The following is a 15435-nucleotide window of genomic DNA, read 5'->3' as shown; positions in this document are numbered from 1 at the left end:
TTACTGCTGTACGTTTTATTGGTGTTCATATGTACAGTAAATTGACTTACAGAGAAAGAAACAGGAATAAAAATATTTTAAATGAGAAAGAAGCAAGACAACAATATTTAAATTGTCACACTGATTCTTTATGAGCATCTTGCTTTATACTCCACAAAGTCTGTTTTTATGGATTGCACTTTCAGTTTAGAAAGAATTACATTGTATATCCTACATTTCAGCAGATTGCATATTATTGAACCTGGGAAAAATTCGGGAGATTCTTGACGGGGGTTGATTTGGCCATTGCAAATATTTTTCACACTTTGGCTGTTGCAAATATTTTTCACACTTTTTACAGCTTATACAGATTTTAATGTGGCACTACTCAAAATCTATAGGTTAAGAAGGTAGCATCATTTAAGTATATCATTAAACTCTAAAAACAATATACCAATATAGATAATTGAGTACAGACATATTATTATGACTAAAGGAAGGAAGCAAAAGCACATCATAATCATAAGTAACCAATAAAATTCTGACATTAAAAAAAGGCCTGGAAAGAAAAATTTACATCTCCTAGCCCCATCATTATAGGGTTTCATAGATATCCTGATTATATATATATACTAGCAAGAAAGCCCATTGCAACCAGGAATGCAATGGGTGCTAGGACCCGGGGGGACACCGGCAGGTGCAGATCTCTCTCTTGCAGCAGGAGCCATAGGAGGTAATCAGGGCTCCTTGTGGCAGGGAAGCAAGGGTCGTTTGCAGTTTGGGGCTCCTTTGCAGTTTGTGTCTCTGTCTGTCTCTCTCCCTCACAGCAGTAGCTATAGCTGGTAATCAGGGGTCGTTTGAGGTTTGGCAGGGCTCTCTGTGTCTCTCTGTGTCTCTCTCAGGCATCTGGCTAGTGTCCAGGGAAGGAGGGCAGTAGCTGGAGGACTGCACCCTGATTGGCCCTATTCCATTTCGGACAGCCAGGACACTCTCCACCCCCAGAGCTGTTTCACAAATATTCAGAGGAACAATGGATAAGGATACACACACACACACACACACAGTGTCCCTGAAAACTGGGCCAACTGTTCATAATGCTTGAATTCCTTATAAGTACAAACAGACAGCCTTTAAACCATAAATAATATTGGGAGAGGTACTGATTTTGTAATCATCCTCCAAGTCTTGGGTACCAATAACTGTTTGTTTTTAAGCTCTGGCATTTTATGTATAAGTGTCTGTATTTTGACGCAATACAGAATAGCAAGTGGGCTTGGCGACGATCTGCTTCTGCCATTGCTATATCTGTCAATGGGGTTTATTGATGTTAAGGGGCTGGAACACAGAGGGATCGTATACTGCTATAGCTGCCATACACCACCTGTGAGCTCTGCCATCACTACCCTATAAAAAGCTGTTAACAGCTCCCTTGAAATAGACATGAGGAAGAAAATCAAAATTAAAACTCCTTTTTCATGTGAGGACAAAAACTGTACAGATGTGCCTCATATGTCAGCCATCTACTTCATCACTGCTTTTAAAAATGGGATCACAGGCAGTTGAGATGATTTAGTTGCATAGACAAAAGCTCCTAGTTGATTTTTGAAAACTATTTTTCATAAAACCGAGAAGACCAACTAGGTAGTTTTTTCCCAAAAAAACCAATATCAAGGTGCTATTGCCTATCTTTAAATCCATTTGTGCATGTTACATTATGTTCCCTGTGGTCACAAGCACATGTTCATGCCTAGTTCCTATAGATCCAACAGTTCCATTCCTAGACTTCCTTCTGAAAAATCATTGCCCCCTTTTTGCCCTTTCGGCAGGCTATCCCAGAAACAAACAGCCTGTAGGCATGCACAGAAAGAGTGATTGGAATTTTTTACAAAGAAAAAAAGGAATAGAATTTGGTGTACAGGATAGGGGTTGGCATGAACTGACCCATGAAGCAAAATTCATCATGTTTAAAGTTCTGGAACTGAAGTCCATGACGGGTCTACTGTCACAGACTTCCATAAACCTTTAAGGCAGTCCATGGAGTTCATGCCAGTTCCTGGCCAGAGCAGAAAGCAGGGATTTAAAAAGGTTTTAAGAGCCTTTAAAGCCCTGTATTCTGTTCCATCAGAAAGCCACAAAAACAGCAGAGTAGCTGGGGTTTCCCACTGCTCAACTGTTTTGAGATTTCTTGGCCAGTACCTTTTAAATTTTAAACTGTTCTGCATGGCTCAGCTGCTTAAGGAGGCCAGCTGTCAAAGAAACCCCCTTTAACAGCTGAGAAGCACAGAGGAAATTGCTCCATGTGACTCAGCTGTTTCTTTGGCAGCAAGCCCTGTAGCTGAGAGGTCCCAAACAGCTGAGAGGCACCATGCAACCGCTCTATGCTGCTCAACTGTTTAAGGGGGCTTTCTTGGGCAGCTAGCCCCTGGGATTCACTGCCCAAGAAAGCCCCATTTATCAGCTGAGCCCCATGGAGTAAACTGTTCAGTTTCAGTCAGCTCAGCTGTTTAAAGGAGCTTTCTTTGACTAATCTCCAAACCATTTAAACCAAACAGCTAAGCAGCAGATCAGCTGTTTGGTTTAAATGTCTTTGAGCTTTTTAAACCCCTGTCTTCTGCTTCCCTAAACTGATTCAAGTCTGGTCACCACCTGAATGGGAGAAACATCCTAGGAACCTCATGGATGCTATTTTAATGACAAAATAAAATGGGGTGCTCATGTGTTCAGATTTCCTATCATGATATCACAGTCTGATAGCCCACGTATGGTAAGACTTCCCTATAACAGCTGAATATATTTTTCGAGAATCAATTCTGCAACAGTTTTAAGAATGCAAACACAACTGTGAGAGAAGGGGGGCAAATATAATTACCTTTCCAAAATCACGGACATCAAATAAGTCAAATGCTTCAAACAGTTCACTCTTCTTCATACCAAATGTCTCATGACATGCTGTGAGGAATGTTCTTATGTTCTTCAAACAAAGAAACTAAAGAGAAGAAAGAAAGGGAACACCTTTGATATGCCATCAAGTTATCTGTGAGTATAGTTATGTCTAAAAATAGATTATATTGTCAAATAGGTATTCTGCAATTTCTTAAAAGCACACATCCTTTTTCAGAAGCCCAAAACGGAATCCAAACTGCTTTGATATATGCAATAGTCTGCACTACCTTACTGGGCTATCAGTTTTCTTTGATATGTCATAGGAAGGCTCTTTCAAAAAGATATGCTTCAACAACAACCCCCTTGAACCACAGAACTAGTTTTACAGTTCTTGGGATCCTGGCAATTGTTTTGCACTCCATCCCTTGACTGCCACACCACCCAACAATGGGAGAATTCTGCAAAGCAGTCCAGTGGTTTGTGGGTCTTAAACAGTCTGAAAATGTACACTCAGGACCCCAAATAAACTTCTCACAGGAATATCTAGTCAGTTTCACCCATGCCAACTTTTCTAGTTGTATGAGCACACATTTAAATAGCCACACATAGTTAGTACAATGAAAAAGCAGCACAAGAACCCAATAGCAGAAAATCCAGAAGGCTTTCACTTAGTGGTGAAAAAAATAATAATATTGTTAAGCTACCCTAGCAATTTAATGTCCTTCTGATGAGCTACAGTAGGACAAGTGCAAATGGATAGCATCCTGTTATCATATCATAAAGTAACATCTGAGAGACAAGCTGGTTTTGAGAGGGAAGTAACTTTTGAATTCCCTGAGTATTACAGATTTGAGAGAGAGACACTTCAGGCACTGATTGCCACAGCAGAATTCATTACTTAGAGTATGAAAACAAGCATTTTGTGCATATTCACCAAAACAGTTCATTAGAACTCTAATTAAATAGATTCTGTAAATACATGCACTATGCTTAAGATTAAAACCACCATAAACACACATTACATCTGCAGAATGGACAGTAATTATACCTTTGAGGATTACGCAATTATGATTTTACAGTAAATTATGCTGAAATGAAAACTATTTTACTACATGAATGTGTAAAATTAGCATTAGAGGACTGTTTCCCCTCAGAATTGAACTCAAGGCATCCGATTTGCTTTGGGCAAAGTGACTATTGAAAGTAAATTATGCTTCAACAGCTAAACGAATCATGAAGACCTCACAAAATACTGGGCATTAAGTTTTCCATATTCTAAACAGCACATTGGTTAATCTCTTCGTAGACTGTTACGCTGGCATGAATAACATCAGTCAGAACAGCCATTCCAGAAGTACTCATAGCCCTAGATAGATAAAGGTAAAGGTATCCCCTGTGCAAGCACCGAGTCATGTCTGACCCTTGGGGTGACGCCTTCTAGTGTTTTCATGGCAGACTCAATATGGGGTGGCCTTGCCAGTGCCTTCCCCAGTCATTAGCGTTTTACCCCCCAGCAAGCAGGGTACTCATTTTACCAACCTCGGAAGGATGGAAGGCTGAGTCAACCTTGAGCCAGCTGCTGGGATCGAACTCTCAACCTCATGGACAGACAGCTTCAGACAGCATTTCTGCCATTTACCACTCTGCACAAGAGGCTAGATAACACCATCCTAATTTCTCCCCACCACCACCCACACACAAAATTTAAAATCCTTTTAAAATATCAACATTTCCTTGAAGTTAGTGGTTTCTAAGCCTTATAAGGGAATCCTCTCCACATAGAGTTGTCAGATCCCCCTGGCCACTAGCAGAGGATGGGGAGGGGAGGATTGCCAATTCATGGCTAGGAAACTGGAGAGTTGGAGATAGAGTCTGGGGAGGACAGGAATCTCAGTGAGGTACAATGCTTTAGACTCCACCCTCAAAGTATTGCTTTTCCCCCATAGGAACTTGCCTGTGTAAACTGGAAATGAGCTGAAATGCAAGGGAAACCCCAGGTCCCACCAGCAATTCTGAAACTTTTGCAGAGGATGCTGCTCCAAATTTTCAGTATGATGTTGATATGCCCTGCCTTGTTGTTATGTGCCTTGTTGTAATGGCATGGATTTAACTCAAAGCTGCATCAAGCAGATCTCTGGCATATACATTTTCTAAATAAATTAACAACATAATGAAACAACCATTCAAAATGTTAATGAATTATAACTTTTACCAATGTTGGGTAAGAGTGTACCCACATTAATAATTCACTGAACAATTTGTTTGGGGGGGAACCAGAACAAGGTAAGTTTCAAGTTATTTTTAAATGACATTAAAGCGGACAGAGTGATGATGAGGTTAACCACTGAGTCAAATCCAACCCTTGGTGATCCAATGTCTGAACTGTCGCCACGATTTTCAATCTTGCACTGCTCAGAGAACGAGTAACTACAAACAATTGTTTGGTATTTGGACTGCATTTGAATTCCTAGTCCTACTGCATTATTAATTGGATGTCTTACACTGCTTGATAACATTTCTCCCACACTCACACTTTTCCCTTACTTTGTAATTCACCTTCAGTCTCAGTGAGAAAGGTAGGCTACAAATGAGCTAAATACATTTTTAAAATCTAAAGCAATCAGAAGTCAAATTTTAAATGCAATTGTGCTAACCAGGCAGAAGGCCAGCTCTTCCTGTTTAGAGATGCCTGTTGTTGTTATACTTTGTTTTATAGGCCACCCTTCCCCGCAAGCAAGTGGTCATCGGAAGAAACATTGTTGGGGGTGTGCCAGAATGCTTCCAAACTGGTGTGAAATCAGCCCCTTTGCTTATCTTTGCCAACAAATAATGCCACCATGCAACAAAAAGGTAAGCTGCCACCTACACAGTAGCACCCTCATCATTCTGAAATCTTTGACAAAAATTGCAACCTTATAACATGTGTTCTACTGAAAGATCAACTGACAAGTGTGTTAACTCAACAGGAGAGATCTGACCTTTATCCTCCTCTCACATTTTGTTGTCAATGTACCAGAAAATTACTGATACAGGTATGCATGAGCAGAACCAGATGTAAACATTTGTGTGTGCATATCTGCATAGATACCACACTTTTAATCACATAATTCTATGATGAGTGAGGACTTTATGCTACACAGAATGCTTTTGCTGTAGGGTCCGAACTGATGTGTTCAACAAACAACACACTGCACAGCAGAATATCAGCCATGCTGAAAGGAAAGCCATAGACAGTCTGAGGAACAATCCAGATATTGTAATGAAAGAGGCAGACAAAGGGGGAGCTATTGTCATAATGAACAGATCTGACTACATCCAGGAGGCTCAAAGACAACTCTCAAATACTACCTTTTATAAACAATTAGATTCAGATCCCACACATGAATACAAAAAAAGAACTACATAAGATCATAAAAGGATTACCCCTGCATATTCAGGAAGGAATCCTTCAGACACTCCAAAGGAACCTTGATAAGTTACCTTCTATCTTCTACGCAAAATACACAAACCTGGCAACCCAAAGCACTCCGTCGTCTCAGGCATAGGCACTAACACCATGGGAATATCTGGAGGTATGGACTCTGTTCTGAGACCCTATGCCAGGGGTAGTCAAACTGCGGCCCTCCAGATGTCCATGGACTACAATTCCCAGGAGCCCCCTGCCAGCGAATGCTGGCAGGGGGCTCCTGGGAATTGTAGTCCATGGACATCTGGAGGGCCGCAGTTTGACTACCCCTGCCCTATGCCATCAATGCCCTTAGTTATGTCTGTGACACCATAGACTTTCTGAGGAAAATACAATCTTTGAACAACCTTCCAGAGAACACTATTTTGGTCACCATGGATGTGGGATCAGCTTAGGGCTGATCCTGCGTTGAGCAGGGGGTTGGACTAAATGGCCTGTATGGCCCCTTCCAACTCTATGATTCTATGATTCCTGTATACCAACATTACACACAAAGATGGATTACAAGCCATAAGGAATGCAACTTCTAACAACACCACAGCCGACTCAGCAACCAAACTGTGCCATTTTGTTCTAACCCATAACCACTTCAGATTTGTTCCTTCAGATCAATGGTACAGCCATGGGCACCTGCATGGCCCCTCAATATGCCATGGCAGACTTGGAGTAAAACTTCCTAAACTCCTACCCACCCACACCTCTCTTATACCTGTAATTTATTGATGACATTTTCATTGTCTGAACACATGGTAAATAAGCCCTGGATACTTTCCACCAGGCATACAATGACTTTCACCCCACCATCAACCTGACAATGAACCAATCTACACTAGAAATACATTTTCTGGATACTACAGTAAAAATACACAATGGAGACCACATTATACCAGAAGCGTAATGACCAACAAACATACCTGCATGCCTCTAGTTATCATCCTAAACAGACCAAACGATCCATTGTTTATAGCCAGGCTCTATGCTACAATCATATCTGCTCCAAATCTACAAACAGGTGTTTTCATCTGAGGGATCTACAACAAACCTCTTTTTGGAGTATCCACCTGATGAAGTCAAGAAACAAATTAACAAACCCCAAATGATATGTAAGAAGAAGAAGAAGAAGAGTTGATTCTTATATGCCGCTTTTCCCTACCCGAAGGAGGCTCAAAGCGGCTTACAGTCACCTTCCCTTTCCTCTCCCCACAACAGACACCCTGTGGGATGGGTGAGGCTGAGAGAGCGCTGATATCACTGCCCGGTCAGAGCAGTTTTATCAGTGCCGCGGCGAGCCCAAGGTCACCCAGCTGGCTGCATGTGGGGGAGCACAGAATCGAACCCGGCATGCCAGATTAGAAGTCGTCACTCCTAACCACTACACCAAACTGGCTCTGAGCCCCCGGGGAGGGCGGTATATAAATATAAAAAATAAATAAATAAAATAAATAAATACCCACAGCAAACCTGTTATAAAACAGGCCCCAAAGAGACACCACTGGTGGTCACTTACAGCTCTCAACTCAAAACACTTCATCAGTAACCTCTACTGGAAAATGACAGTTCTCTTTCAGATGTTCTGGAGGGCAAACTTTTTCTTGTACACAGACAGCTCCCCAATCTCAAACAACTTCTCACCCATACATCTAATTTGAACATGGATACTGGTACCAGAGCTTGCAACAAACTCAGATGTTAACTTTGCTGTCACATACATCCAGACAACACAATCACTGGATCCAACAACATCAGTTACACGATCAAAGGCTTATTCACATGCTCGTCTTCTAACATTGTATATGCCATCAAATGCATATAAAAACCAACTCTTCTTCTTATATCCCATCAAATGCAAATAATGCCCTTCCGTTCTCTGCACAGGACAAACAGGACAAAGGATAAAGAAAGAAGAAGAGGTTCTTATATGCTGCTTTTCTCTACCTGAAAAAACCTCAAAGCAGTTTACAGTCACCTTCCCTTTCCTCTCCCCACAACAGACACCCTGTGAGGTAGGTGAGGCTGAGAGAGCCCTGACATTACTGCTCAGTCACAACAGCTTTATCAGTGCTGTGGCAAACCCAAGGTCACCCAGTTGGTTTACCAGATTAGAAATCTGCACTCCTAACCACTACACCAAGCTGACTACACTAAATGGACACAAATCTGACATCAGGAACCACAAAACTGATAAACCTGTGGGAGAACACTTCAGCCTTCCAAGCCATTCAGTAGATGTCCTCAAAGTAGACATTTTATAACAAAGGAACTTCAAGAACAAAATGGAAAGGGAAACTGCTGAAATGCAAGATTTACAACATTCAGAACAACTGAATCCTCAGGACTCAACAAGGATATTGGTTCTTAATTTCACTAAATATGCTAACCTGCATTCTCAACAAGTCCTCAGAAAGACGTAATGTCCTCTATATTTTAATTTATCTCTTATTTGGAATACTTGATTTGAACAAGTAGATTGTAATGTAACTATGACTAGTATAATACAGTGTAGTTTTGAATAGTATATACATGCTTATCTCTGGTCTGTGAACAGAGACGGCCAAATGTTCTACTTCAAAGAAGATTATGCCCAAAGATGCTTCCATGGTTGAGAGGTCAGACAGCGGGCAGAAGGGCAAGGTCTCAGGTAACTACTGTCAGCAATTGATTATCTATTTGCCCATTATTCTCTTAATGTGGACATATTTATTGTACGCCAAATGTTTCCCATGCAATTCAATCTCAAGTAAACACAAACAAATCCAAATTGCTGTTTTTTTTCCTATTTATCTCTGGAAACTGTTAAACATTTTCCTTATGCCATATGTTAATCTACTCTTACACTCTACCTGTAAGTTAGAACTGATTACTTCTATTTCATGACATTGTATCTGAGGAAATGTACGTGCACACGAAAGATCGTACCTTGAATAAAACTGTTGGTTTTAAAGGTGCCACTGGACTCAAACTTTATCCTGCTGCTTCAGACCAACATGGCTACCCACTTGAATCTGATGTTTGAACTCTCATGGTAAATTATCAGGTTGATAATGGATAATGTGGTTACCAGAATAAATTTAAATGTTGTCTGTAAAATCCAGGGTTCTGGAGACTTTGCGAAGCAACATTCTACTTCTATTAGGATTGCTGTCAGGAGTATGAAACCTGCCATTTGTCACCATTTGTCAATCCTGCCCCCATTGGAAAGGGAACCCATCTAGAGTTACAATGCACAAAAGTAATTCCTTTAAAGTAACAAGCCTCTTGACAATAGGATGAAATCACCCATTATCTGAAAGTACACTTAGCGTGTTTGGTTTCGGATTTAACAGCTCAATAACTATCAATTTCATTTTTCAAATGGATTAAAAGGTTTGCCTTCTAACAGTTAACCTAACCCAATTAATACAGACCAGCAATACTACTAAGACTTCTTTTTAGAGGGAAAAGGGAATAAAGGAGCTCTGGGCTATTCTTTACAGCTAGACCTTAGATTGTGGAGCGACCTCAATGCTAGGTAGAGCAGAACACAATTATGTGGAATTTTTGAGCTAAATTTGGGCTTACGACTGTGATGCTCACTCAGCAGCTCAATAGCCAAATGTGGCTCTTAGACACAGCCTGTAGCTCTTCTGAGCACTGCGTCCCAATGTGGGACCTCCACCCGATGTTTCAGGGCCATGGGCAAGGCTATTGCCCATGGGGTCTGCACTGCAGTCAACAGGAGTCAATAGGAGATGCTGACCTTAAAACAACTGCTACTGCTGGAGGGATTGTAAGACCATTTCCGCACAGTAGGGGAAAATGTGAGTGGCTTCCTGCTTGCAAATGTGCAGCGGTAAATATTAAGTTTGCAAACCTCCTCATGGGAGACCCCCTCCCATGTTTTCCCTCTACCCCATCACAGCTTTTTGCCTCCTGACAAGGCAAGGGAAAGCAAAACAAACTTCTCCCTCCACTTCTTGGATTGTCAATCATAGCAAGCCACCAATCACAGCACAGCAGTTATCTCACGGACCGAAACTTTCTTTTCCCTCCCCACAAGCCTCAAAATTATTTTTTGAAAGGCACTTCGGCGTTGCTATGTGGTAATGCCACAACACAGATGCATTTTTAATAAAAAAATCAACACTGCCATGTTACTGGAGAAATGCCAGAACGATACAGCATTCCCTCCCTTTATTGGGGAGATTCATGTTCTTTTGGACTTTATTTCTGTCTGGTTGGATTTCTGAGGTGCTGAATATGGTCCCTAGAGCCCCAAAAGACATTTTGTGTAAATGGTTGGCTTAAAAAAATAGTGCTCAGACCCTGTATAATCGGGAGAAGGATGCTTGATCACCCATCTCCCCCCCCCCATTTTTCCTGGCCCAGAAAACAGAAACGGGGCTATTTTTGCCTGCCTGAGTTGTTAGAAAGCTGGATGTGGTGCTTGCAGCCCAAAACTTCATTTTGTGTTAATGGTCGGCTATAAAACAAGGTGCTCAGACCCCTGTATGATAGGGAGAAGGCTGCTCAATCACACACACCCTCCTTCCCAGCTCATTCCCACCTCCGTGTTTTGCCTTCCTGATCCCAAGACCATGGGCACATTAAAGGTTTTATTTTACCCTTGACAATGTAGCTTCATGGTTACATTGCAGTGCGACCACACCATTAAAAAAAAACATTAATCAGAGCAGAAAATGGTAAGGGGAGGGCGGTGCAAGGGCTGCAGCCACTATTGCACATTTCCTCCTCCATACGGACTTTCCCTGGTTGCTCACTGTTTGCTCACCGATGGGACATGAGATTGAGGGGAGGTAATTCCAGTTTTAGCGATTTCCCTCATTGCAAGTAAAAAATGGCCAAAACTCGACCCAGCTCCTTGACAGCCTCAAGATGCAGATGGTGTCATTTGGAGGGGCTTTAAAAGCTGCCAATATTTGAAGGCTGTCCAGGAGCGGATTCCTTGTGCGGAAATAAATGCTCTAAGTGTCTGTGAGGGATGTTCCTTTATGCCAGTGGTTCTCAACCTGGGGTCGGGACACCTTTGGGGTTCGAACGACCCTTTCATAGGGGTCGCGGCACAGCGAGCAGCTTGGCCAGGGGGGTAGCTACCACTGTTACTGCTCCTCCAGCAGGAGTACACGCTTGGTCACCAGCCGCTCCAGCAGCACCTCCAGCATGGTGCAGTCTACCACCAAGTGCTCCAGGTAGTGGTGCAGCTCGGTATTCGTCTGTCTGGAGCAGGGTCAAAGATCAGCATGGTAGGAAAAGAGGCAGAACTGAACTGAGAAACCCTGGGGAAAACAATTTATATACAATCATGAACAATGGATCTTCACGCCATTGGTCAGTTTTGGTTTAATTTCTGTGAAAGAACAGGTGCATAATTTAATGATTGGAGGTCACCACAATGTGAGGAACTGTATTAAAGGGTCCCGGCACTAGGAAGGTGGAGAACCACTGCTTTATACCCAGGGTAGAAGTAAAGGGCCCATCCTTTCCAACAACCTTACAACCTCTGCTCTTTTCTGCAACTTCTGCATTCTCATTCCGGGGCAGCTGTCAGGAAGATGGCAAGCTGAAGGCAGAGAAAAGAGTAAAACCACCACCACTGCAGCTACTCAGAAAAACCACAAGCTGCCCAAAGTGAGGTGGATGTGGTTTTACTTCATTACCAGCTTACATCCAGGAATTGTTAGCAATCTCACTCTGTCACCTAAGCTGCTGTTTCTCAAGCTGGGAAAAGAGTGAGAATGGTAAGAGGATGCTTCCCCTTGCTTTAGCTACCCAAGGGCTAAGGTCCAGGAATGGTAGGGAGAAAACCCGGCATGCTCAGGAGTAATTGTAACCCTGTACTTTAAAATGTTATAGGTATATACTTTAATATTAACGATTATAACTTTAATTATTGTAGATTCAAGAGAGTAGTTGGTCTGAAGCGGCACAACAAAACAGAATCAGAGTCCAGTGGCAGCTTTAAGCCCAACAAATAATAAACTTTAACTTAAAAAAATTAAGTTGAAATTTGTTGCAATAATTAACTTTCTGAAAAGTTAATGAAACAAACAAGCCAGGATATATTTCTTGGTAAACATGTTTTATTTCCAAAAACATCAGTTTTGCTTGAGGTTTCATTTTAATGTATTTAATATAAGCCAGGAGCAGTACTACATTTTAGGAGGTTGTGGTGGCCAACCTGCGGCAGCAAGTTTTAGGCAGCAAGGTGTCAGTTAAGTAAATTATTACTGTACCTTACTACAGGGGCCGGGGAAAGAAAAGATAAAAGCCATTCCTATTTCTCGCCTCATCATTAAAATGTCTCAGGGTGCCTCAGCAGAAGGTGCATAAATCCAGCCAAAATTAGACACTTCTACATTCTGTGGGTCTAGTTAAACAGTGGGATATTGTAAAACTAATGAAATTGTAGTGCTTATATGTGATTGGATCAGGTCCAAAGAGTTTCTCTTTCAAGTAATTATCCTCAAAAACAATAACCCTGCACGAAGGGTGCTTTCATATAGCTACTCATTGCAATACACCACAATCATTAGGAGGCCTGCACTATCCCTACAACCATTTCAAGGCTTGGCCTAGACAACTAATACTATTAGCATGAAAATATCCCCTACGGCAGGGGTCCCCAACCTTTTTCGAGCCGGGGACCGGGTGGGGGGAGAGGGAGGCATGGGCACCGGGCGCAAACGCGCTTGCACCCACCGGTGCCCGTGCCTCCTCCCGCTGCAGCACGGAGCTCGCCGCACCATGGAGGGGAGGGAGGTGCCAGCGCCGGCACGCTGGTGGGCGCAAACACGCAGGCGCAGCAGCTACGTGCCTGAGCATATGCGCCCGCCAGCGCCCGAGCCTCCCCCCCCCCATGGCACAGCTTGATTTATGGTTTATCCTCATTTGTTTCCTCAGAGTAATGAGGATTGCAGCCTGGGCACTTCAGGCCCCTTTTGACCTCCAGGCCCCAGTAAAGCATTCCCTTCCACACATGAGAGGCCCTTCCATCCCACAGCACTATCCTGCTCCAGCTTCCCTCTTTTCAAAATAATCCTCTCACTCCTGTCCTCTGTAGTCTCCTTAAGTACAACGTCCTGGATTCATTCCCAGGTGTTTTCTAGCCCCAATGAATTACTGTCTGGATATTTCTTCCCTCTTATCTCAGCAGCTGTTTTGTTTTGTTCTCCATCAGGATCTAGCACGCACTCCCCTCTAGGGCTGCCAGACATGATACATGGTGGGTACTTACCACATGGGGGAGGGGCTAAAGCATCCCCCTCCCCACTGCAAAGCTGGTACTTCTGGGTCACACTGAAAGTGACATCATTCTATGCCTCCAAAGATTGTTGTCTTCCACCCACCCATATTGCTGGTCTGTTTTCACCTGCAGACCAGATGAGCATCACTGGGCATAAGAAAAAAGAATTACTGGAAAAATTACTCAGGCTTAGAACAGTGTGTATGTTCTTGTATGGACTCCTGCATGTGTCCACTTAGGTTTTGGACAAGAAAACAGCAGCTTGCCAAGTGTTTCAAGGTGAGGCAGAGGACATGAATGCTCTGGCTACTATGCAGTGGCATGCCTAGCAACTAGGCAGAAGATTAGGCCGCAAGAGTCTACAATAAAGAAACCCCACAATCTGCTCTATCCAGGCTAAGTGTGCAAGCCTGCAGCCTTAACACTGAATAATGCAACTAACAGGACTAAGAAAACCTCTGGGCTGAATAAACAAGCATGCAACTCTTCAAGAATCCACCATTCATTTTCTACCTGCAGTGCCTGACCAGGGGTTCAGAAAGCAATATGACACAACCTACTACACACCATTACGGGATATGTAAAGAAACACACTACAGCCATTAAAAGCCAAAACAATTAAATTGATGTTAAACAGACACGGGTTTGAAGCTACCTGTGGGCAAAACGGTACCTCAGTACCACATTTTCAATGATATGCCATGGAAGATTATCTAACATGAAAGTAAGACACTGAGCAATACACTACTGCCTCCTACTTGTTGCAAAAAGGAGATTCCAAGATAAAGAGCAATGCCAGGTAATATGAAAAACAGGGTTTTGGGTCAGGTGTCCAGATCCTACATGGAAGAATCTCAGAGTGGTGGTGAACAGTACATAACACGTGAGCTAGAAACTCCCAACATCTTAGCCTGTGCTATTTCAACAGTCTGTAACTTTCTAGACTCCCAACTGAACTTATTCAAAGTAAGCAAACGTGGAACACCTTGCTATCAATTGTTTTGTGCTCGTCCAGTATTTCGAAAAGAGAACAGTAGGGAAATGGATGCCTTGAAAATATTTTGCTTTCGGTGTTACAATTTTCTCTCAGACATCATTCCTGGCTCCTTTACAGATTTCAGCAGACAAAATAGATTAAATTAGTTCTGGTCTGCCAGCACCCGTAATTGTCACTGTGTTCAATAAAAATAGGGGAAAGGGCTATGAATGAGGGAATCAAAGACCATGAATAAGGCCTTAATTCACAATGCTTCCGAAAAGACATGGGAGGAAAAATGCCAAAAAAGACTGCTGGAAGTCTCTCTTTTATTATTTGGAAGAACTTTATGCACTCACTCCTTTTATATTCCAGCTTCCTTCCCAATGCAGGATCCAAAGCTGTTTACCTCAGGCTCTTCTTCATTTTATCCTCACAACCACCCTGTAAGGTAGATTGGGCTGATGGTGTCTGACTGGCTGAAGATCACCTAGCAACCTTCCATGGCAAAGTGGGAATCTGAAAGGTATTGAAACCCTAGTTCAACATGCTAACCATTACACCACACTTTGAACAGGAAGACTGGTTGGTGTAGTGGTTAGGAGAACGGATTTCTAATCTGGTGAGCCAGGTTTGATTCCCTACTCCCCCACATGCAGCTAGCTGGATGACCTTGGGCTCATCACAACACTGATAGAGTTGTTCTGATGGAGCAGTAATACCAGGGCTATCTCAGCCTCACGTACCTCGCAGGGTGCCTGTTGTCGGGAGAGGAAAGGAAAGGTGATTGTAAATCACTTTGAGACTCCTCCGGATAGAGAAAGCAGCATATAAGAACTAACTTTTCTTCTTCTTCTGGTAGAAGTTTCAGTAATTGTAAAAAAACAAAAT

At 42.6% G+C, this 15435-nt stretch overlaps 1 protein-coding gene across 2 annotated transcripts in view; it reads right to left on the bottom strand.

Moving 5' to 3' along the window:
• VAV3 (vav guanine nucleotide exchange factor 3) overlaps positions 1-15435 on the bottom strand; it is a 197227-nt gene that overhangs the window by 155971 nt on the left and 25821 nt on the right. For both annotated transcript variants that reach the window (XM_077332827.1, XM_077332828.1), the window contains exon 2: positions 2849-2965. In XM_077332827.1, the coding sequence (XP_077188942.1) occupies positions 2849-2965 (117 nt within the window). The remainder of the gene's footprint in view (positions 1-2848; positions 2966-15435) is intronic.

This window comes from Paroedura picta, chromosome 4 (assembly GCF_049243985.1).
Source record: "Paroedura picta isolate Pp20150507F chromosome 4, Ppicta_v3.0, whole genome shotgun sequence".
Lineage (NCBI taxonomy): Eukaryota > Metazoa > Chordata > Lepidosauria > Squamata > Gekkonidae > Paroedura > Paroedura picta.
Note: the sequence above shows the minus strand (reverse complement) of the source record. Positions and strands in the feature narration are given on the sequence as shown.